At 34.0% G+C, this 24,798-nt stretch overlaps 1 protein-coding gene across 3 annotated transcripts in view; it reads left to right on the forward strand.

The window, feature by feature from the left end:
- The window catches only part of LOC150105315 (ubiquitin carboxyl-terminal hydrolase 48-like), a 776,830-nt gene that overhangs the window by 456,952 nt on the left and 295,080 nt on the right, over nucleotides 1-24,798 (forward strand). For all 3 annotated transcript variants that reach the window (XM_090394693.1, XM_090394696.1, XM_090394694.1), the window contains 2 exons: nucleotides 6,097-6,201; nucleotides 19,206-19,330. In XM_090394693.1, coding sequence (XP_090250819.1) covers nucleotides 6,097-6,201; nucleotides 19,206-19,330 — 230 coding nt within the window. The remainder of the gene's footprint in view (nucleotides 1-6,096; nucleotides 6,202-19,205; nucleotides 19,331-24,798) is intronic.

Genomic DNA, 24,798 nt, shown 5'->3' on the forward strand with positions numbered 1-24,798 from the left:
TATTGAAGAAAAAATGAAAGGGTTTGAGAACAAGAACCAAACCTTGGAGATTCAATGGCAAGTCCTGAAGAAAACCCTGATTGATTCAGCCAGAGAGGCATGTGGTGAGGTTGTCTGCAAGGATAGAAAAATTAGAACTCCATGGTGGAGACAGGAAGTTAAAGAGGCAGTGAAGGAAAAGAAGAAAGCATATCAAAAGTTCTGGCAAATAAGTCAGCTTTTGCTCTTAGAGAATACAGAGACAAATGTAAGAAAGCGAAACACTGTGTAAAACTAGCTAAACAGAAATCATGGGAGGACTTTGGCAAGAACATAGAAAATAAATATCAAGAAGGTTGTAAGATATTCTGGAGGTTGTTGAAGAAGCTTAGAAATGGAGGAAAGAATGCTGTAAAAGGAGTTAGGGATGATGAAGGTGACATGAAAATGGGAGAAAAAGATATCCTTGAATTATGAAGTAATTACTTCGAAAAATTGCTAAATGAAACAAGCAGTTATAGCACAGTGGTAAAAAACATTCATCAGGAATACATATCCATACTTGAAGTAGAAAAAGCCATCAAAGGCTTGAAATGTGAAAAGGCAGAGGAAGTAGATGATATTCGACCAGAAATGCTGAAGTATGGTGGTATAAAAGTCTTACAGTGGCTGCACTGCATAGTTTCGAAAGCCTGGACAGAGGGGACGAATTCCCGATGATTGGAGTAGAGCTCTAATAGTACCCACATATAAAAAGGGAAATAAAACTGAATGTGAGAATTACAGAGGTATTTCTCTATTCAGTGTTCCTGGTAAGATCTATGCAAGTATTCTTGAGAAACGGTTGAGAAGAATTGTGGAAGAAAAGCTTGGTGAAGAACAAGCTGGATTCAATCCAAATAGAGGCTGTCAGGATCAGATCTTCACTTTATGACAAATAGTTCAGAAAGCATGGGAATATAACAAAGATCTGTATTTAAGTTTTGTCGATCTGGAAAAGGCATATGACAAGGTGCCAAGAGAGAAGCCATTCAATCCTCTACAGTTATATGGTGTCGATGGGGCATTATATCAAGCAATACTTAGTCTTTATTTGAGTTGTAAGTCAGCAGTTAGAATTGAAGGAAGTACAGGAAAATGGTTTAATGTTAAATCTGGTGTGAGACAAGGATGTACATTATCCCCTCTGTTATTCATTATCTATATGGATCACATTATGAAGGAAAGTGGTATTTAACATGATATCAGAATTGGAGATGTTAATGCCAGCTCTTTGCTTTATGCAGACGATGTTATACTTCTAAATAATTCCGCTACAAGTTTGCAAGATTCCCTGACTAAATTGAATAGCTGTTGTAATAGATATGGTATGAAGGTCAGCATTAAAAAGACAAAGTCAATGAAAATAGGTAGAATTGTTGAAAATGTCAACTGTGTTGTGAATGGAGAACCTGTGGAACAAGTAAAACATTTCAGCTACTTAGGTCTGATTTTTAGTGAAGGTGGTAAATTAAATATGGAAATAAACAACAGAATCAACAAAGCTGGTATGGTAGGAAGTCAATTGAATAAATTCATATGGAATAAAAGAGAAATTAGTCAGAACACTAAATTAGCTGTATACAAGACAGTGTTCAAACCAGTTTTAACTTATGGATCTGAGGGCTGGGTCAGAAGTAAAACACTTCACCAAAGACTAGACACCGCAGATATGAGAGTCCTGAGAAAGATTATAGGCATGAACAAATGGCATCAATGGCAATATCATATTAAAAACGAGGATATTAGGAAAGAACTTGACATTGTCAGCATCTGGAATGCGTTAGCAGAGCTAATCTCAGGTGGTATAGTCACTCTTAAACAGAATGGGCAAGGAAAGATTAGCAAATGAAGTGTTCTCTGCCAGGTTGGCAGGAAAACGACCCAGTGGAAGACCAAGATATAGGTGGATTGATACGATACAAAGTGCCTTAGACGATAGAAATATGAGATCTGATAATGTTGGAGTCTCGACAAGTAACAGACTGATTTGGAGCAAAATTGTAGATAGAAAGTTAGTAATGATGTAAATTTTTCATGTAGTACTATCATATCCTGTATACCCCTTTAGGATACATGTCAGGAATTTGATGATGTTGATAACCAGCGACTTAAATACTGATCCCCTAACCATCCACAAATGTGATGAAGAGAGTGAATTTCAGTGCTATAAAAATCCAGGCCTGTCTTATCACATGCAACCTCTACTTCACTCTTCTTATTTTTGATAATATTCCAATATCTTCTAAGTTCCAGCTTTCTTTTTCTTGGACTGACTGTCACTTCCAGGTTATCCTGGAAAAAACATGTTCTGTCTATAGTCTCCTCAGCCTCTGAAAATAAAAAAAAAAAATTTTATATTCTTTTTCATTCAAAATATTTCTTCTCTTCTGCTCAACTCCTAACATCTTACAAATCAAATATCCAGCCAACCTTGGAATTTTGTTTGCACATTTGGGATGATGATATACAGAATTCTTGATGCTATACAGAAGAATGCGATCTACTTAATAGGTGGCCCCTACCTCTCACACAGACCTCCTTTCTGTCATTTTGCTATGGGCACCCTGTTTCTACATTACATTATACTTGTTCCGTAGGTACTCTCGTGGGCACTGCTCTACTGACTAGCAACTACTATTCCTCCACTTTTTTTCCAGCCATGTAAGAACTCAGTCACTGCCAACACCCACACACTATCTAACTCCAGACATACTGAACAAACTTCTCATCATCTTTCTTCATTCCATCCATGTTCTTTGGAAAAATCTCCCCATACTGTTTTTCCACACTGAATACAACCTCCAACTTTTTAAGGAACACATGAATAGATTACTTCTTTCTTTTAATCGCTTACCTGCATATGGTACTGTTGTGTTATAGGCCTTGTGATCTTTCATATGTGGGGTCAATGTAAAAATAAATAAATAAATATTCCCACAATTTCTACACCGTTTAAAAGTGAAAATCTGATCCTGACAACCTCTATTTTGCCTGAACCCAGCTTTTTTTTTTTACTAGTTTCTCCGTCCACAGTTTTTCTTAGCCTTTTCTTAGCTATGCTTTATAGATCATATTTGGAATACTCACTAAGGAAATTTTCTCGTAATTCTCACTTCAGTTTTATTTCCCTTTTTATAGGTGGGTACTATCAGAGCTCTATGCCAGTCATCCAGAATTCTACATTTTGACCATGCAGTGCAGCTACCTTTAACAGTCTTTTTACAGAGTCCATGTCACTTCTATCATCTCTGATTACTTTTACACTACTCTTTCATCAATTTTAAAGATTTTTCAGTTGCTTCCAGAACAGTGTGCAAATCTTCCTGGTATTTATCTTCTATATTCTCACCAAAGGCTTTTTTATTTATTTAGTCTTGAAGCACACATTGACTTACTTGCTAATAAATTTCAGTATGCATTTTTCTTTTCAATGACTGTTCTTTAACTTTTTGAGTCCACTATGGAGCTTTGATTTTTCTGTCCTTTTAGACAACTTCCCACATTCCTTCCTTGCTGAATCAGTCATTGTTTTCTTCAGTGTCTGGCAGTGAGTCTTTGAAGTTTGATTCTTGTTTTCTAACTTTCATTTGTTTTCTTTGAATAATACCCGTGTATGTGATTCTATAGTTCATATCTGAAAGCTGCTCAACTTTCCTTCTTTTTAAAATTTTCTTATACACTTTTCTTTTTAATGTGATGTTCAATTTTATCCTTCTAAAATCTATGAGACGTTCTTATTTCTTACTTGCTTATTTCTTCTCTCCATGTGAATTTGTTTATGTCTTTATGTGAACATAGTATTAATATTGACTAATCAATGTCCTGAACAAAAATCCAGCTGGCATGTATTATTAATTTTGTTTTTTTCTCCAAATTTTCCTAAAACATTTCAGTATGTTTATCAATATGTTTGGTATTCATTTCTGTTCTCCTGTTTAGATCTTTAACAAGGCCAGTTCTTTCTTTTCTTAATTTTCCATCATTTTTGTGTCAGCTTCCTTTTCTAATAATTCAAAAAATTTGCCCACTTCTTCTTTAGTACAGCCTTCTGTGGGACCACCAACACAAATAAGTTTCATTGTCTAGTTCCCCACTCTCTCTCTCTCTCTACTTGATATCGTGTGCCATTCAAGATTATCCTTGTGTTTTGTGTTGAACAGTATGGCACTACTCCTTCTATTACCTGATCATTATTGTCTGAATATAACATCTCGAGTTTTGATTTCACCTTTATCATATCTGATTCTTTTTATCCAATCCATTCTTCAGTTTCTAATCTTTTTCAATAACTTCCAGAACATTTTCTTCCTTCCTGATTTAACATCTGTATTCTTGCCAAAGTCTTTCTGCGACTTTTTTTTTGTGCTACTTGATCACATATCCTTCTTGCAATGTTAATTTATGTATCCTCTTAGAACCTCTTTTAGGAACTTTGGATATTCTCTTCATTCTTTTTTTTCCTTTTCTTTTTTCTTTTCCAGTACAGTGTTCATAGTTATTCATTTCTAAACTTAATGCTAATCACATCCTATTTCAGATGTCCTGCATACTCCTGTGTCCTGTATCAATGCAAAGTTATCACTATCAGTAACATAGTCAATAAGACTTGTCTTATCTCCATGTTAATTCTTGCGCCCTCCATGTCTTAAACAGAAATACAACAGGCACTTGCTGTTATTGCATGCTTCTCTCTACTTGATATTGTGTGCCATTCAAGATTATCCTCATGTTTTGTGTTGAACAGTATGGCCTACTCCTTCTATTACCTTAATAGTTCTTTTCTTTAATATTTTCCAAAATATTTCTGTCTATTATTCATTGGTTACTCTACTGTTCAGATGTACAACAGGCAACTGGTTTCCCACCACACTAGTTTCACATTTTTCATTCGTCCATTTCCCAAATGTTATTGCTATTTCACCATAAATTGGACCTAAATTGCTAAATAATTGTTATTAGGAACTGCATGTCTTTTTTGCTAAGGATCCTAATAATGAATAGTTTGCTACCTGGCAACCTTGTGAGTGTACATGAGAAGGTATCTTTTTTGATAACACACATTTAAATCTGTTGAATTTGAATTTTCCATTATTTATTCTACACTAAAGATTATAATCTTTATTTGTGATACAGAAACTAAAATATCTGCATTTTACAGTATAATATCATTACTGTGGCTACATATGTTTTTATATTTAATGAATTGCACCACAATGTGAAGTTCTCATTTATGCTAATCTAAGATGGTATGGTATGGTCATATCACCTTAGAAGAAAAAGATAGCAAAACAGGTGTTTGATTCTAGATTGGTAGGGAAAAGATTCAGAGGAGAGATCTAAATAGACTAAAACATAAAATCTGATGGTATTAGAGTCTTAATGTATAACAGACTAATTTAGAAGAAACTTGTTGACATGAACCTAGTAATAATGTAAAGTTAATTATGTAGAAATTTAATTATGATGACTTATCTTAGAGAAGCTGTGCTCTTAGGTTATGCATATGATACTTTAGAAATTTTGTATTTTAATTTGGAATTTAGACATTGTTGATTGATTTGGGGGGGAGGGGGGGAATCTAGCCATTCAGAATCAGTGATAAGAGGAACTGCAGCAAGTATAAAAAATAAACGAGAAAAGCAAAAGATATATTTTTTTAATATTATTTGGGATTCTTATCATAAAAAAAACTTATTAGCCACTGTGTACCAGTAAAATAAATAACTCAGCTTTAGAAAATACAATTATTCTGAATTTGTTGTTGTCATAAATGGTAGTTTGTGTGTAAATTTAAATTTTCTTTAAATGCTACATATTCATCTAACATTGACAGAATTATGTGACAGCCAAGTGTATGTATTCATGCTTTGCTACTGTATTATCATAAAACACATATTCCTTATAGATTAAAAAAATATAGATCTGTTTAGAAGAGTTTTGAAACTTAAGACAGATTCCATATTTTCAAATATCAAAAATATGTTATAAATGTGTGTACTTTGATGCATTTTTATTAAGGTTGTGGGTTAGAAATTACTTTTAGCATTATTAATTCTCCTTTTCCTTTTCTTTAAGGTGATAATTTAGATCCTTCAACTGGGCAATCATCTTCTCCTCACGATGAAGACCAAACAGATGAATCTTCATTAGAATTTAATGAGGATATTTTATGTGATCATAGTAAGTTTATATAAGACGGTGCATCCGCCTCTTGGAAAATAAAATTTTGGTGTTTTAAATGGCAAGAATTATACTGAATGTCAACACATAATTATGTTATTTTCTAAATATACATATACCAATTTTCAAAAGTTAGTTTGGTGAGCTCTGTGTAATCCCGTTGGGAAAGTCATTAGAAGATTTATTTATTTTATTTTTAGAGATTAGGAATACACTGATGTCCAAAAGCTAAGGATGAACTACATTTTTAACTATATATAGGAGAGGAAGGGGCATGCTGCTAATGATATCATATAACTTGAATCCAGTTAGTTATGATTGTGATGCTAGTGTTAGATCCTGACTGGAGAACTTTACAAGTAAATTCTTTATTCAGGATTTAACATGATAAATATTACTAATTAAGGAGATACCTGCACATTAGCTAATAATTATGAGAAATTTCTTTATGTCATGTGATAATATGTAGTCCATATGTGCCATATATCGAAATTTATTCCTGTATAACTGAAATGAGAAGCAGAGAATTTTGTGTCAGAATAGTTAGAATTATGTAAGGGAATTAAGTTATTAAGTTATTTGTAAATCCCACTAAGCTGTCTAGTACATTATGAAATTTCGAGAAAGATTATAAGTAGTAATCCGGAATAATTGTGTATAATCTGTATGAGTCGAGCGTAGTGATGGAGGCTGTACCTATGTGGAAAGTGACGTCAGAGCGACTACCTGGAATAGGCTAACCTAACAGATTAGGGAGAGTGTAGGATCACCCAAGGGGCATGAACGATGGGGTTTGTGGGTAAAAAACACATAGAATAGAGGGCGCCCAATAGGGTGAATAAAAGACGATATGTGCGATATTATGGGGCTTTTTCTTCTTCAGTTCTGGATTCCAGTTTTAGGAGTATTGTCGGGGGATTCGTGAGAGAGTGGTGGGTCGACTACAGTGATGATGGACGGCGGGTTCTTTTCTTGAGAATGCTTGAAGATTTCCAAGCGGAGCTGATCGGGATATGACGGCCTATGCAGAATGTCCCATCGGAGAGAATGGAGAAAGTTTCCTGCGGAGCGGTAGACAGCATGCCACAGGCCGGAAAAGATTCAAAGAAAAGCGTAGTGCATCGCCAGGTGCAAAGATGGCCGATAAATATATCAGTAAGGTAATCCAGATCTACATGAGATGGCGGCATGAAATCTGAAAGGATCCAGTAATGTAAAGATTTTCATTCTATGTTAAAATTCGCTTAGAAGAATAAGAAATTTGTGTATACTGTAAACTAAAGCACACTAATAGAGAAATTTTAAGTGAGAATTTGATTGGATTAGTTAAGACCACGTGGAACAAAGAAGAATTGTTGATAGGCAGTATTTTGATTGAGAATGGCTAGACTTGACTAATGAAATTTAGAATTAAGATGGTTATTGATAGAGTATTAATGAAAGTGTTCAATGCGTGTTCTGTGAATAACTTGTGAAAGGAATTATATCCTAGTAGTGTTATACTTACACTTAATCTTATCTTTTCGTAATTGAAGGATTTAGCTTACCCAATTCCCAATACTCGAATTCATTGTTGTGATTTAGTATGAACCTTAACTTAGAGTGAGTTTTGTTCTATTGAATAATTGAATTTTCTTAACTGTAATTGTTTTGTGCTTTTCCAGTAGACATGTTTTGTACCTTATACCTGAGTTTATGCCTGATTACGAATTCAAACCACCACTTATGAAATAGAACCTTTTGGCGGGAGGGAATTAGATATTATTGCTTAGGTGAGATTCAGGTCACGACTGCTAACTGAATCTGCACAGCGCTAGTGTAAGATTAATTATTGTGTGTATCCCTTTTGAATTTAGAATTGTTTCCCTGAACAAGAGTCTTCTGTTATAGGATATTGGCTGGCGCAGCATAATAAAAATTTTGCCAATATCTGAAGAGGAAATAGATCTGAATTAATATTTTAAAGGCACAACAGTAGATTAGAAAGAGGGCTATTTAGAGGTAGAACAAGGTAAAGTATAGAGAAAGTAACGGCGTAACACTAGTAACAGCATTTCATGTGGCAGTGAGTTTGAAGCCATATAGTGTGAGGTGGAATCTGACAAGATCAGATACATAGTGGGGTGTTGTTAGACTTGGTGGATCGGCTGCTAGTGATGAAGAAAGGCATCACCAAATAAAGACGATGGGGGTGAAAAGAGTAACCATATTGGAGGACTTCAATTATCCAAACATTGATTGGGTAGCAGTAAAATCTCATGATGAAACTGAATTTATTGAGGTGTTGTGAGACAACTTTCTCAAGCAGCATGTGACAGAAGGAACTTGAGGTCCAAGGGTGTTAGATTTGATTATACTGTCAGAGAATGTTTCAGTTAAAGACGTAACTATTCTGTCCAGTTGGTCACAGTGATCATGCAGTACTCACTTGGAAAGTGACTAAGTTTATGAATGTTTCATTCAGGAAAGGTTACATGCTGAATTACAAAGGAAATTATGACCAACTGAGGAGTATACTAAGTTCATTACAATGGTATCAGTTGCTGGATAGGAAGAATATGAAGAGTGCATGAGGAAGCATTTAAAAAATACTTAAATGATGCGATATCATAATATGTCCCGAGAGTTCAAAGAATAAATCGGGGAGGAGTAGGACTTGCAATCTTATCAAGCAAGAGATTCTTAAGAAAAGGATAATGTGGAAGGAATACCATGTGCATAAGGATGATGTCTGTCATGAAAATTATAAGCTGCAGGCCAGAAAAGTCATGACTGTTATACAGAAACTGGCTCTGAAAGCTGAAGCTAATCCCAAGGAATTCTATCAATATGCTGCAAGTAAAATAACAAATGAATATAAAAGAATAACTCTACTGAATGCAGATGGTGTGAGGGTGACAGATGCAGATGAGGTTGTTCAACTAATGAGTGCCCATTTTGCTAAAAGCTATCAACCTGATGTATGCAGCATTTTGTGCACTGCTACCTCTTCACTAGATGAAGAAATTCAGGTTATGAGGAGATTATCAGGTTATTAGAGCTGTTGCATAAACTGAATAAGAATTCAGCAATAGAAGCTGATGGGATATCAACATGGGTGCTAAAAGAGTGTTCAGGTGAACTGGCTATTCCTTTAACTGGGCTATATAATCTGAGTCTCAGAACAGGTAAGATTACACAATAGTGGAAAGAATGTATGGTAATCCCATTGCTCAAGGGTGGTTCAAAGATTGATGTATCCAACTATCGACCAATCAGTATCTCAGGAGTGGTGGTGAACATTTTGGAAAAATTGGTTAGGGCTTGCATTCAGAAATGGGTTGATGGAGAATCTCTGCTTTGCAATGAACAGCATGGGTTTACTAAGGGAAGGTCATGTTATAGTAGCTTGCTCACATTCTATAATAATGATACCATTGAACAGATAAGGGGAATGGATACACCATGATGCTTTGGGATTTTGCTAAGGCTTTTGACAAAATACAGCATTGAAGACTGTTGCTTAAATTGGAGAATATGGGTTTGGATTATAAAATATTAGCATGCATGACTTTACATTTACTGACATTGAACTGACATTCATTTTCCCATCACCACAATTCCAGCCTATTCAAATCATTCTGCAAGTACTGCATATCAGCCACATTCCTGATTACTCTAGCTATCTTTGCATCATCAGCAAATAGCTGTACGTTGCCTGTCAAATCCTTTCCAATGTCATTAATGTACAGATTGAATAACAGTGGACCAAGGACTGATCCTCACATCCCCAGTATACCACTTTTTGATATCTGTCAGTCAGCCATCCTCTTCATGCATATGAGGATGGCTGACTGACAGATATCAAAAAGTGGTATACTGGGGATGTGAGTCTGCAAAATTTAAGGTACCCAGTGGTGTACCACAAGGATCAATCAGTCCTTGTTCCGCTGTTATTCAATGTCTACATTAATGACATTGGGAAGGATTTGACAGGCAACATACAGCTATTTGCTGATGATGATGCAAAGATAGGTACAGTAATCAGGAATGTGACTGATTACTGTATCAGTACTTGCAGAATGATTTGAATAAGCTGAAATTGTGGGCATGGGAAAATGAATGTCAGTTCAATGTCAGTAAATGTATAGTCATGCACTTTGGCATGATTGGATATCCAATGTCATATTATATTTGTGAGATTATGTTAAAATACTGATTGGGCTAGGGATCTTGGAGTTAGGAAGTTAAAATTCAGGAGCCATGTAGCAAAGATTGTAAATACAACTGAAAAGATAACTGCAATGCTGAAACAAACTTTAACATGTAAAGACGAGGACATTATTTTGCCCCTTTACAAGGTCTCGATAAGACCTCACTTGGACTATTGTGATCAGGTCTGGTTAGTTTCCGTTGTGATTCTTGTATAGTGGAGAGAGTGCAAAGGAGAATGTTAAAATGATATCAGGGTTGTGGAATTTGATTATGAAGACAGATTGAGAATTTTTAGACTGCGGACACTAGCAAAGAGGAGAAAGAGGGGTGATATGATTAAGACTTACAAATTGCTGAAAGAGGTATACAGGATTTCAGTTGATGGAATTTTTCATTTTATGGAGGGTAGGGAAAGGACACGAGGGTATCCTTGGAAGCTGAGAATGAATGCTGCTAAGAAGGGGGTGAGATCTAGATTTTTTTTTTATTTATTATTATTTATTTATTGTGTGAAGGCACCCATGAAGTTAGTGAGTGTCAGAATGACCAAGTTAGGAATCTAGTCTCTCAAGCAAAAATATTAAATAGGGTAGTCAATTCAGAAAGTAAAGCTGGTTGGAGGACTAAAGGAATGCTGCAGTTTCTATATACTAATGCCAGAAGTATCAGGAACAAGAGGGAGGAGTTTTGGGCATTGGTTAGCGCAACCTCACCAAAAATTATAGACATTAGTGAGACTTGGCTAATAGCAGATGATGTAGTTACAGGGCTTGAATGTGAAGGGGTTTAGTATTTTCAAGGAAGATAGGATGGGGGGTTGGGAATACTGCTGATGATAGCAGATGACTTGCTATCATTCTTTACCAAAAAGAATAGGAGACAGGCAGGAGGTTGGCTGTTCATTTGAAGCAATCTGGTGTGAGATTATGCCAAGAAGGCAAAATATACATTTGGTTGTATAGTTGCTATAGGCCAGGAGTTCCACAGATAATCTGGAAGACGTGCATCGCCAAATTAGTACAATGAGTACAGGTCGAGTGATTGTTATGGGGACTTTAACTATGGAGATATAGACTGGAAGGAAGAAAGATCACATGGCAAGAAGAAAATAGAATTTATACACCCGCTGAGAGATAATTACATAAGTCAGTATGCAATCGAGGGGACTAGGGATGGGACAGTATTGGATCTGGTCATAGGATCAGAAGAGCTATCCAAAACCAAGGTAACAACATTGTCTCCAATTGGTGAACTTGACCAAGCAGTCTTGAATTGGGAGATTGTAAAACATGAGTAATATTGTATCAAGAAGGTATAATTTGTGAAATTACGAGGCAGGTGATTATGACATGCTTAGAAAGAAGCTTAAATCTGTACCATGGCATAAAACACTGCAGAGTAAGGATGTTAGTCATGCATGGGATATAGTTAAAGGTCATCTAGAGGAAGCAGTATTAAATTGTATACCTAGGGTAAGGAGGGTTTAATCATGTAGGAGTTAGATGGATGAGTAATATAATTAAGCACGAGCTGCAGAAGAAGAAAATGCTGTGTTGAGTTACTGAGTTACCCTTGTAAGGGTATTATCATCCTAGTGAGGTTACGGCTTTAACCTATGTAACAGACACTAATGTGGAAACAGAGGTGGGTGAATTGGAGGTTCTTAAGATATTGCAGAATCTCAATGTAAATACAGCTGTGGGATTAGATGGGATATCAGCTAAGATTTTGTGAGAATGTTCCAGGGAACTTGCAGTGCCTTTGACTAGGCTCTTAATTTAAGTCTCAGCTCTAGTAGAGTTCCAAGGGAATAGAAAGAGATCAAAATAATTCCCTTGCATAAGGGAGGTTATAAGACTGCAGTAGCAAATTATAGACTAATCAGTATCTCAGGTGTGGCTGTAAAAGTACTAGAAAAATTGATAAAAAAAGAGAATTCAAGAATGGAATTTCATTTTTGAAATTATGGATTCTACAACCGTGTTAAATAACTCTTTTTATTATCCCGATGTTTCAATCTTCATATCAAGATCATCATTTGGAGCATACATAAATATACAAGACAAGCTGCGTTACATTTCAAACCGTAAGCTAGAGAAACAATGATTTGATCACATGCTACTCACTGGCTGACCTCCAATGAAAAAGATAATAATAATAAATAATAATAATAATTACATCAAGCTAGATTTAATTTTTGTTTAATTTATTGATTACATGAATAAACATTCTTGCTTACAGATGGTGTTCCTTCCAGTAAAAGTGATGTCCTATTTCTATTATTACAATTATTATTTTTGATTTCAAAAAAAAAAAAATATGTATATATATGTAGAAAGTTTTAACTTGGGTATATATTATGTATTCGAGATACCAAGTGATTTTATAAGAACTTGGTTTTTAATCCTGTTTCCCAAGAAAGCAAACAAGAAAGTCAAGTTTGCACCTGCAAGTACTTGCAGGCGCAAATTCAAGTTCCAAATACCAAGTTCATATAAAATCACTTGGTATCTTGAATACATAATATATACCCAAGTTAAAAATTTCTACATCTATCTCTCATCCTGAGATTTTATTTTTAAGGTTAAAACACCTTGTGACAACTTGTTTTGGTAAAATACATAATGAGCTCTGCATTACTTCTCTCTTAGCATTTCAGGTCTGGCTCCCACTGATGAGACCTCAACAAATGTTGATACTGGTATGAGTAGTGACCATTGCCTTTAATGTTTAGAATCATACATCTCCGCAAAGAGATGTGCTTTACATTAGAGGAAAAATACTAAGAATAGTGATCAGAGCTTTATCGACCTTTACCACGAGTTGCCTCGACTGGCATTACCTTAGGGATCAGTTGCCTTAGACTTGCAGGTGCAAACTTGACTTTCTTTTGCTTTCTTGGGAAATAGGATTAAAAACCAAGTTCATATAAAATCACTTGGTATCTTGAATATATATATATATATATATAAATTACAACATGAATAAACATTCTTTCTTATAGATATAGATTTTTTCTTTAACAGTAATGTCTTTTTTAGTATTAAAGTTGTTATTTTAGATTTAGGAACCTGGATTTTCTACAGTCCTGTTTTTAGTTGTTCTTAGAGAGGATTCATGGGACGAATATATGCCTTCCATATGTATGGGATTCTTAGACCATCATTATTGTTTAGATTGGGATGGTGTGTCGTTTATGTTCTTTTTGTCTGATCAGAATTGTGCGTCCTGTTTCTCCTATGTATGGTATGTTGCAGGTGCAGTAAATATGGTATACTCCAGGGTGGGCCAGCGGAGGGAGTGGGTCTTTGGATGAGTTGATTAAGCTTTTTAATTTTGCAGGAGGTTTAAAGGTGTCTTCGAAGTTGTATTTTTGTAGTACTCTGTTTATTTTGTCTGATGTCCCTTTAATGTAGGGAATGGTTATAGTTTTACTGTAGTCTGGTTTGTCTTTGTTTTTTATTGAGGTCTTGTAGAGAATTTTGTTAATAGTGTTTTGGCTGTATCCATTTTTTTGAAAAGTATTGCTGATGACTTTAAATTCATTTTTCAGTGCCTGTTCATTGGAGTAGATCATCAGAGCCCTGTTTTTTAGGGTATTGATGACTCCTAGTTTTTGTGTTGGGTGGTGGTAGGAGTTTATGTGTATATATTATATATTGGCCAGTATGTGTCAGTTTCTGGTAAACTGTGAAGGAAAGATTGCCCGAGGGAAGATGTGTGACAAGTGTATCTAGAAACGGCAGTGTGTTATGCCGTTTCTAGTACAACTTGGTCTAGTACAGGTTTTAATATTGCCGGTAATGTTTTTGTAACTAGGGATTCTCTGTGCAAAAAACAGTGCGTAGATATCAGTCGCGCACTCAGGATTTAATCTTGGGGGTGGGGGTGCAGAGTTGAGTAGACGATTTGAGAAACACTATGCATTCATAAGTAGTATAGAAATAGAAGACATGACACAACATAAATAAAAAAAAAGAATTTTAATTAGGAAAAAAGTTTTGGAAAATATTCTAGTGTTTTTTTTTTTTTTTTTTTTTTTTCTCTTTGGAGGGCAGGGCCCCTTGGCCCCCTTCTGGGTGCGCTACTGGTAGATATAATATTTGGGTTTATTTTCTTTGCAAGGGTAACAAATCCTTTAATAAAGCCTACCATTGACCTATAACGATATTCTGTTGGTTTTGAAGTCAACGCGTATTGCAGTCTTCAGTTGCCAATTACAATCAGAACTGTGTCGTGTGACATCTTTCACCGGCAGAACACTTGTAACAAGTTCATGGAACAAAAGTGTTCTGGAAAACACCGTTTAAGAACCACTGCTCTAGACTCTCAAAATTCCTTATGAGATTTTAGAAATTCTAGTTTTCTCAACTTTTCAGTTTTTTTCTTTTAAATGATTTTACAAGCCAAAAGATTTACAAGAAATGCCATATAAATACTTTTGAGAAAGTAAACATTAATTAACATGCTAGTGTGTGCAGAAGATACATGTGGTCAAGAAGAAAAAGTTGAAGTTAAGCCTTAGTGATATGGGTTAACCAGTGGATTAACTGCTAATACTGACAAAACAAAATTAAAAGTTTTTGGAAAGTGAGATCTTAAAAGCATTCCCTTTGGGCTAACCTCTAAGAGAGAAAACCTCTCACTATACTTGGAATTCCTTTATCCACCTACCCAATTAGTTCAAGAACATATATACAAAAACACTGAAATGTTAGAAGACTGGAACATTGGGCCACTTTCTTTTTCTTCTAAAACCATAATCTTCCCTACTCACTAACACATAATAAATATTACCAACATTACAGAAGCTGAAGAAAAGCAATTATATAGCAAACCTGTGCAATTTTTTTGGTCCCACCAATACCAAGAAGTTAAAAAGAAATTTCTTCAACTATCAAAGAAGCATGGAAGTTTTGGGCTTCCACCATTAAAATTCTGCTATTTAAGCAATACAGCTTCAAATATCCATAAAATATTGCAGACTAATCACATGTGTGCAGACCTTCTTCAGTACTACCTGGGTTTCTCCTCTATTTGGAGTAAATTGGAGAGACTGTTGAAAAAGGGCCAAAAGCTGAGATTGTTTCTGAATAGTAAAATATTCTGTGCTTGACTCTAAGATTGCTACAACATTTTGCCGTTGACATTCTTTCCATTAATCAAAGCAAAAAACTTGGTATAAAGAAATCTTTAACCTTTTTTCCCCACACACTTCCACAGTTAGTTACTGACAATAATACTTTGTGTCATAACTTAATGATGTTCCAAGGATACCATAAAAAGAGGGATCTTACTCGAAGAATTGCTATGGTCACTTTAGAGTAAATGCCATTAAATGGAGGTACTTAACACTGGAGACCAATCTGGACATTTGTTACTAATTGGAAACAGTAGAACATGCATTCTACAGCTGTCTTCTTGCCCTGTATATTTGAACATATTATATAATGTGTTTTGCATTCCATCACTTACAACAGGTTCTTTTTTTTTTGCACTACCCCTGACCTGTCAACAATGGAAAGAGAATTTTGATTTTTATAATTAATGAATTAAAAGACCATTTATGGAAACTTAGAAAAAACATGGATTTGAAAAGTAGTAATATGACATACAAATGCTTTAAAATATTGTATTGTGGAAATTTTGTCGTTCAGTCAGATGATTTTGTAATTTAGAAAGAAGCACTCTAGAAGATACCCAATTTTGGCTAGGTGGTATAGACCACCCACATTATGCAATATTCACCAGTGGGAGATAAAATTCTGTCTGTTTTTACTATGATAGGTTTTTTAAATGATTCCATCCTCTTAGTTCACTGTGGTCTTACGGTCAGTTGCAGGGATGACTGGAAAGCAATCACAGGCAGAAGGCCAATTCAAGATGGTTAACTTAGATAAAGGCAAACCACCTGAGTATTAGTCATCTTTTCACTTTAGTTACAATTGGTCTTTTGGTTTTTTAGCTGCATGAGATTGTTGAAAAAGAAAAAATTATATCCTTTGGCTATATGATGATCTATAAAAAATAAATGTATGTATTAAATGACATTAAAGTTGCCAAGAATTTATACTCTTGTTTAATTCTTTATCCAAGTATAAGCAAATAAAGTGCACAACTAGGCTACTTGTATATAGAGGTTAATGATTTTGCATTAATAGCCTTAATATCCCATAATGCATGTATATTTCAGGCATGTATAATGCTATGCATTATACACACCTAGTTTTGACTTTTTTTTTTGAAGTAAAAAACTAAATGGGTGTTCATACCTGTTTTAGGCCTATAGTAGTTAGTATAGGGTTGCAAGAGAGCCTGATGTATTAGAAGAAAGAAATATCACCTAATACTATCAGGCAGATAAATAGTATCAGAGATAGAAAAAAAAAATGGCCTCAGTTTTTATTTTTTATAGAACATCATATTGTGTGTGTGTGTGATCTTCTAGCAGCAAACTACAATGATCCACATAGATTAGTTTCTTTTCATGATTACATCAAAGTATGGTCTTCTCCTTCATAATTTTTCTTTTAGAGGTACTTGTGCTATATGGTTTCTTCAGTTTACATGATATTACATCAATTACATCAATAGAATGTTCACAGAATAAGTGAACATTCTATTATTCGTCTCTTTATTTTTTTCAAATATTTACATTTTTATTTTTACCTATTTTGCAGCGTAATTTTTTTATTTTATTCATTATATCTCCTAATGATGTTAAACAGAACTTTTTCCATAAAGTTCTTTGTTGATTGTCTGAATAAACATTTTTTACTATATAGTTATTCTATGGGGTTTAATACCAGCATTACAATTTCAAAAATACTTGTATAGAGAAATCATTTGACTTCACTATACATGGCATTATGCATGCCAAAGACAGGAATGTTTTGTACATTATGGGATCCAGAAGACCAATTTGATTTGAAGTTGTTCTGTACATTCATTTAGTACAGTTCTGAAGATATTTTACAAGCAAACTTTTGCTTGCTTGATTAAAATATGGATGAAAAAAACAAGACTACATTTCTTTGCAAGTATAATATACTTTAGAACCCTGTGAAAAACTTTTTTATATGACACCACACTAATCTTACTCAGATAGCCACTCCATATACTATGTTAATTATTATAATTAACAATCGTCTAGTGTAGATTAACATAACAGTGTAGATTAACATTAATTTGTTCTTCCAGTTTCTAGAGGAACAAATCCTGTCTACAAAATTTAGCTGAAAATTATGTCCTAAATAAAAATTTTGTAATTATAATCCATATAATGTTATTAATTATGCCATTATCTTACATTTCAGTTATTGTTGCATGTTTTTAGTTTTCTTTTGAAAGTTAACGAATAGTAAGAATTTTGTTTCTAGATATTTAGACCTCTCGTGTTCATTTCCATCAGATACTACTGTTTGGTAGTATTAATTGAAGGATGGAAATGAAAGACATTTTACTTGGGTAGAGCTCTGCCTCTTCACTGCCTACTCATTTTAGCATTTAGTCATTCATTCAATTATTAACATATCCTTATGGTTCATATAGTTCATATATATATTTATTTAGTCTTTGACTTGCGAACGATTTGACATATCCTTAACAGAACTCCTGTCAAAAGTAGAGGACACACACACATATTTAACTTTTATGGTTTATTTTGCAGGTGGTTATATTTATCTTTCTGATTCATCTAGTTTTTTTTATTGTAATTGCTCCTTCACCTAATAACTTTAATCACTCCTTTATTTAATTATTTATATTAGAACTATTCTGATATTTATCATCACTTCCTGATATGTATTTTCAAAGAGTATACAGGATACTATGATAGTACTATCTAATAAAGTTTATATTATTACTAGCTTCCTATCAACAATTTTCTTCAAAATTAACCTGTCAGATCTATTAATTAGTTTAGAGATCTAGTATTTCTCTAGACCTTTATCCTGGCATCAAACACATTTTGTTAATCTTTCCTCTCATTCCATTTAGGTGAGCAATATCACTGCAGATCAACTTTACTCACACATTCTTAAATCTAATAATGATGTCTGATTTTTTTTTAATATATTCGTTTTTAATGATTCTGCCATTACCTAATCATTGTCATCTGTTCACCTGCCTTTATTAAGAACTATACATAAATTGCTTTATTTATAACCAAACTCTCAGATCCACAAGTTAAAACTGGTTTGAACACTGTCTTATATGTTACTAATATTCATTTTATTTTTATGTATTTGTTTATTTTTTGTGACAAGCATAGATGCTCTCCACCAGGCTGGCAAATTTCTCTCCTATTCCATATAAATTTATTCAGTTGGCTTTCCACCATATTCCCTTTGCTTATTCTATTTAATTTGGTGTCTTAACTGTGACTGATATGTTAGGTTCTATTGAGAATGTAGCTAGTATTCTGTATGGTCCTGCTTATTTTTATAGTTTTTATCTTTTATAACTGATTTTCATGCTAAACATGTTGCATTGGTTATTCAATTCAGTGAAATAATTCTGAAGACTTGAAAAGGATTTGTTTAGAAGTAGAATACTTCTTTGATTCTCTCCTTCATATTGTGGTACCATAGTTAATTAATAATAGTGGAGATAGCATGAACCTTTGTCTTACACCTGATTTCATATCAAAGCAAGCTATTTATATATGGTATTATATCCACAAACAGAGTTCTAGTTAATGCAGTTAAATATGCCCAAACAATGGGTATCTGTCATGTAACAAACTACAAATTCCTTGTTATATGTATATATTGTAAATCAAAATGGTTAATCTGTTTATTTTCTTATAGAAAATCTTCTTGTTGATGAAAGCAAAAGGAAATTGGTCCAAGCGGAAGTGTGGAAAATTTTAAGTGCCCATTTTCCCTTAGCACCAGAATTTTCAAGAGAGGCACAGCCTTGTTCGTTATGTCAGGTAAGATATTATTTTGCATATAAGATAAAGATTTGATATTGATCAAATTTGTTTAAAAAAATATGCCTGATTACTTCAGTTAGTTTTTATTTAAAATATCAGTTTGATTTCAACTTTCTGTATATCCCCAACTTATACCTATGTTTTTATTTAACATGAAATGAAAAAAGTGTTTTAAATATTTAAAAAAATATATATATTTAATAAAGGAAATGTTTGTGCTGTTTATCATTATTAAATTGGAAAATATCTTAAAGAAACAACCTTATACAACATTCAGGAGAAGAGTGATGTTGTTTTGTTGGAACAAGAACATATTTTTGATTCATTCAGCCCAATATCAGTGCAAACAAATGTTTTTATGTGTTTCCCCATGAAAAGAAACCAGATCTCGCATTGGGTGATGAAATTCATCTCCTGCCTAAAGACATTCACTAGACACCCATGACTACTCCAGGATTAGAATCCACAGTCACTCAGTTGGAAAGCAGACACACTAACCTTGGCTACTAGGTCATTGCTAATACCAAAGTTAGACTCTAGTGTGAGAAAATGGAGAGAATATATTTTTGTTTCCATTGACACCCCTATTCCTATCATTTTATATAACATTGATTACACTTTTCTGCATTCCAAAGATAAAGCTTGCTGAACTTGTTTTGCAGACTGCTGTAATTGAAGGTATTATTTACCATCATTATCTTTTCATTTGATACATTTCATTTAAATTTGTGTGCCGACATGTCAGCAACTATTTAGTGATTTGTCGGAAATGTATGTATACTCAGCTTACAAATGCAAACCATCCATTGTCTTTATGAAAATCCTTTTGCTCTGACATAAGTTATGAAGGTTATAAAATTATATTTTAACTCTTCCCTGAAGAATCTAACAGTGCTTAGTATGAACTCAGTATTACAGCAATCAAGTAGTTTAAGTTTTATGCATCTCAGTTAAAGCTTTTGAAAGTTGTCATTCATAATACATGTCAAAATGAGGAACTGTACAATCACATTTCTGTGATTGTACAGTTATTATTGTACAAATGTGTATTATTGCTGTAAAACTCACATTGTAAGAGTTCATAGAAAGTTATTGACATAAATATGTTGTAAAGAATCTCATCAGAGACTTCATCTTTCAGCTGAATTTGGGTATAATCAGATATTTTGCTTAACATTAATGCATTAAACCATTATTCACTTAATGATTGAGTAGCAATTTAATGTATCATGAAAATAGAAGATGTAGTCAACAAAAGAAAGAAAATATTAAATTAAAAAAAAGTAAATAAAAATAATATAATAAAATAAAAACTTATCATCAGAGACACCTTGAAACCCAAGAAAGAAAATCTGCACACAAATAACCTAGGTGCAATCATATCAAGGCTTTGTAAAGAGGCAAAACAACTTCCTTATCCTCCCATGTCAATGTCCATTTTAGCATCGTTGTTATACTTTTGATGTATAACAACGATGAGTTGTATTTGCAACTTTTGATGTATAACAACGATGAGTTGTATTTGCAACTTTTGCCTATAACCGAACTTCAGATTACTATCCTCCATGACTTCAAGCTCACTAACCTCATCAAATCATTTGCTGAAGATCAGAAAACCATTGAACTTTTCTTGCCATGTCCTTTCCAATACTGTATAGATTGAATGACAATGGTCCAAGGACTGATCTCTGGGTACACCACTTGTCACCTTAAATTTGGCATTTATCCTCTCCCCTCCATTCTGTAGACCACTTTCTGATACCTGTCTGTCAGCCTTCTGCTTATTCAAGTCTATAGTTTACATTCAAATCTCATATCCTTCAGTTTATCTAAGCACTTAGAAAAGAAGAGTATTATAGTGTTTCCATTCCTTTTATCCAACTCATCTGTAACATTATTATAAAATCGAGCAAATTGTTTAGACATGACCTCCCTTTAATAAATAAGTGCTCATCCTTGTAGAGTATTGCTTGTCTGTCAACCTCTATCTATATGCAAGTTCTTACCAGCTTCTCTAAAAACTCACAACCAATCCAGAGGTATTGATGGAACAGTAGTCATACACATCAGTTGTTACACCACCCATATACAACATAACTATCATATATTCTTTACATTCCTGTGTGATCTTTCTTGAGCTTAGGTTCAAAGTATACAAGCATTTCAAAGTATACAAGGGCCTGGGCAGTTCAGTGTGTATGCTAAACATTCTTTTAGCATACACACTGATATTCCATCTGTCCCTATTACTGAATTCTTATCCCTGTTATGCAAAGTCTCTTGAACCTCCTCACCTCTGTACCAAGAGTAGCCATGTTACACACACTAGATTGATAGATCTTGGCAAAGGGAGCACTTATCAGTTGAACGATTGCATCTGCTTCTGAGACAAGAGTACTGTCTGCATTCACTAAAGTTGTTCTTCCACATTCAGTCTTTCTTTTATCTGCAGCATAATGATGAAATTATTTTGGGTTGCCTTTATCCTGCACAATCACTTTCTTTTCATACTCTCATTTACCTTTCTGTGCACTACTTGTAAATTTTCTGGTCTGTATTTTATATATATATATATATAATTTTATAATTCCTCTCATGATATTCCTTTCATATCATCTTTATTTTTGATCTCTTGCTGAATAAGGTGGCTTATCCATTTCAGTCCCATTTGAATGCTAGAGATACATTGATTTTACACCACTTATGCATCTTTCAAAAATTTCCATGCCCTTCCTATTCATTAACTGATACCATGGGATGAAACATAGTATTCACCTAAGTTTCTCATAATTTTCAGCTTTGTAGTTCATCATATAATGTCTTAATAGGAACAGTTACATCCTTAACTAAGACCCCCCCCCCCTTCTGACACCGTGAACAAATCTAATGCTCTTTGACTTTGCTTCCTTTTTTTTTTTTTTTCATATGCTGCTTGAGAAAGTTGTCTGATAACTGCTCAGTAAATTCTCCTTTATTCTTATCATGAGTTTTCTCTTCTATCCAATCAATGTTTAGACAGTTTAAGTCACCACCACCACCACCATATTGTAGCAACAGCCCAATATATATTTCATTCTGTTTGCCTCCACTTCACACCTGACAGTCTCAAGCTCACTGCTGCATGGGACATTATTACTGTTATTGCTTTCATGAGTTTCTATCTTAACTTGACTATTCACATCAGCTGATACCATTAGTAGTACTACCTCATTATTAACTCACTTACTTACTCCCCATCTCCTATCTCTATTGACCTTCCTAAAAGTACTATACTATTTACACTCAATTCCAGTTACTACATCTGATTCTGAGAGCTAAGTTTCACTAACAATTATTCCTGATACTCCTGGCATTTGTAATTACAGGAAAAAGCGGTTACCTCTTCTTTTTCCTATAATTATATCTGCAGTCTGCTTAGTCCAACTCCTATGACGATCTAGTTTCCCTGACTGCTGATGCCAGATCTATTCAAGTGCAGGTTATGCCTTTTCTACCATCTAACTCACATCCAAACCACATTTCACATCAAATTATTTGTTAGCATAGCTCTCATTCTTAACTCATTACTGTCATTTTTTGGCAATAGACTAAGTTTTCACACTCTCACTCTTCTTTCTTACTTCTAGCAATCCTTTCATATCCTTCTCATACTGTGTTTATTGAATCATTTGTTTCTACAAGTACTACCATCTCTTTTACTTTTCTTTTCTCTCATTTGTATCCATCACATTTAATTTTTGCTTTCAAAAATCACCATACCTCATTACTTCTCTTTTCTTAAATTCTAATTGACCCACTAACTTACTTACTAACCTTATTATTCTTCACTGAAATCTTACCATCTTCCTCACTTTCCTGCCTCTTATTATTTTGCTTATTTTTCTTATCCCAAGTTTTTTTTAAACATTCCTCAATTTTTTAGAAATCCTTGTATGATTTCCTGGGAATTAGAAAAAAAAACATTTGTTGAAACTTTAAAAAACGAATAAATTTATCATTGTCATGAACAAATAATGAAATTAATACTTACTTTCATTATTTATTCCTGAATGGTATAGATCAAGACTTACGAGGGTGATCTGAAAAGTTCTCGGCCTCAACCATAGATGGCAACTATCGGCAAGAGATTTTTTTTTCTAAGTTCGTACATCTCTCATAAGCATCCATGTGAAATTGCAAGTCGTTCTAAAAAGTAGTTTGTTTTATACAGCTGTCTGAAGCAAAAGTGTTGTTTGTATCCCTTGAAATGGATAAAATTGAGCATTGTGCGGTTATAAAATTCTTTGTAAAAGAAGGTTTAACACCAAAAGAAATCCATTCAAAGTTCATAAAAGTTTATGGGCACCCTTCTCCTTCGTTTTCAACAATTAAGAAATGGGCTGCTGAGTTTAAATGTGGCCGTACCAGTCTTGAAGATGATCCATGTGAAGGACGTCCAAAAAGTGTAACAACACCAGAAATCATTGATCAAGTGCACGATATGATAGTGGATGACTGGTGAGTCATAGTGCATGAAATTGCTGAGACTATAGGCATTTCAAAAGAACATGTAGGATATATTTTGCATGAAGAATTGCAAATGAAAAAGCTTTGAGCAAGATGGGTGCCGGCCATGCTCACAGTAGATCAGAAATGCACTTGCATGAAAATCTCTGAACAGTGCTTGGAGCATTTTAACAAAAATAAAACTGATTTTGTGCATCAATTTATTACTATGGATGAGGCTTGGATTCACCATTACACACTGGAATCCAAACAGCAGTCAAAACAGTGGACAGAAGCCGGTTGTTCAGCGCCAAAGAAGACAGAGTCGGTTCCATCAGCAGGAAAGGTCATCACATCAGTGTTTTGGGATGCTAGAGGCATTTTGTTTATTAATTATCTTGAAAAGGGTAAAACAATAACTGGGGATTTAAGAATTATCAACACGTCAGCACAACGATATTTTAATATTTGCCAAATATCTCAGTCTGAAATTAACAGACAATTATCAGTGGCTTGATAGGAACAGTTTTTACAAGTGGAATATAAACAATTGATCATTCAAAAGTAGAATGAGCCACGTGATGCAACATTGTTAAGCACTGAAGAGAGGTAAATTTCATCAGAGTGATGAATAAATTATAGGTATCAATTCACAATTTCATACAATCTTAATTTATAAATTCAATTAAAGATAACATTAGACTAATGTAAGAATTAGAAGGTCTCAATTGAAAAAAAAAAAAAAAAAAACTTAGTGTGTTATCCAGATTAGACTTTCCCATATTTTTGACAAGGATAGGCAATCATTTCAATTCAAGTTAGGGCGTTGAAGTAAGGCCTCAGCACTCTCTTTGAATAGGCATTCGAATTTTTAGTACTTAGCAATATAACGTCACACATCTCATTCTACTTTTGAATGATCAATTGTTTGTATTCCACCTTGTAAAAACTGTTCCTATCAAGCCACTGATGATAGTCTG

Source organism: Typopeltis vanoorti, chromosome 6 (assembly GCF_054136105.1).
Source record: "Typopeltis vanoorti isolate ZY-2024b chromosome 6, IOZ_Tvanoo_1.0, whole genome shotgun sequence".
Taxonomy (NCBI): Eukaryota; Metazoa; Arthropoda; class Arachnida; order Uropygi; family Thelyphonidae; genus Typopeltis; species Typopeltis vanoorti.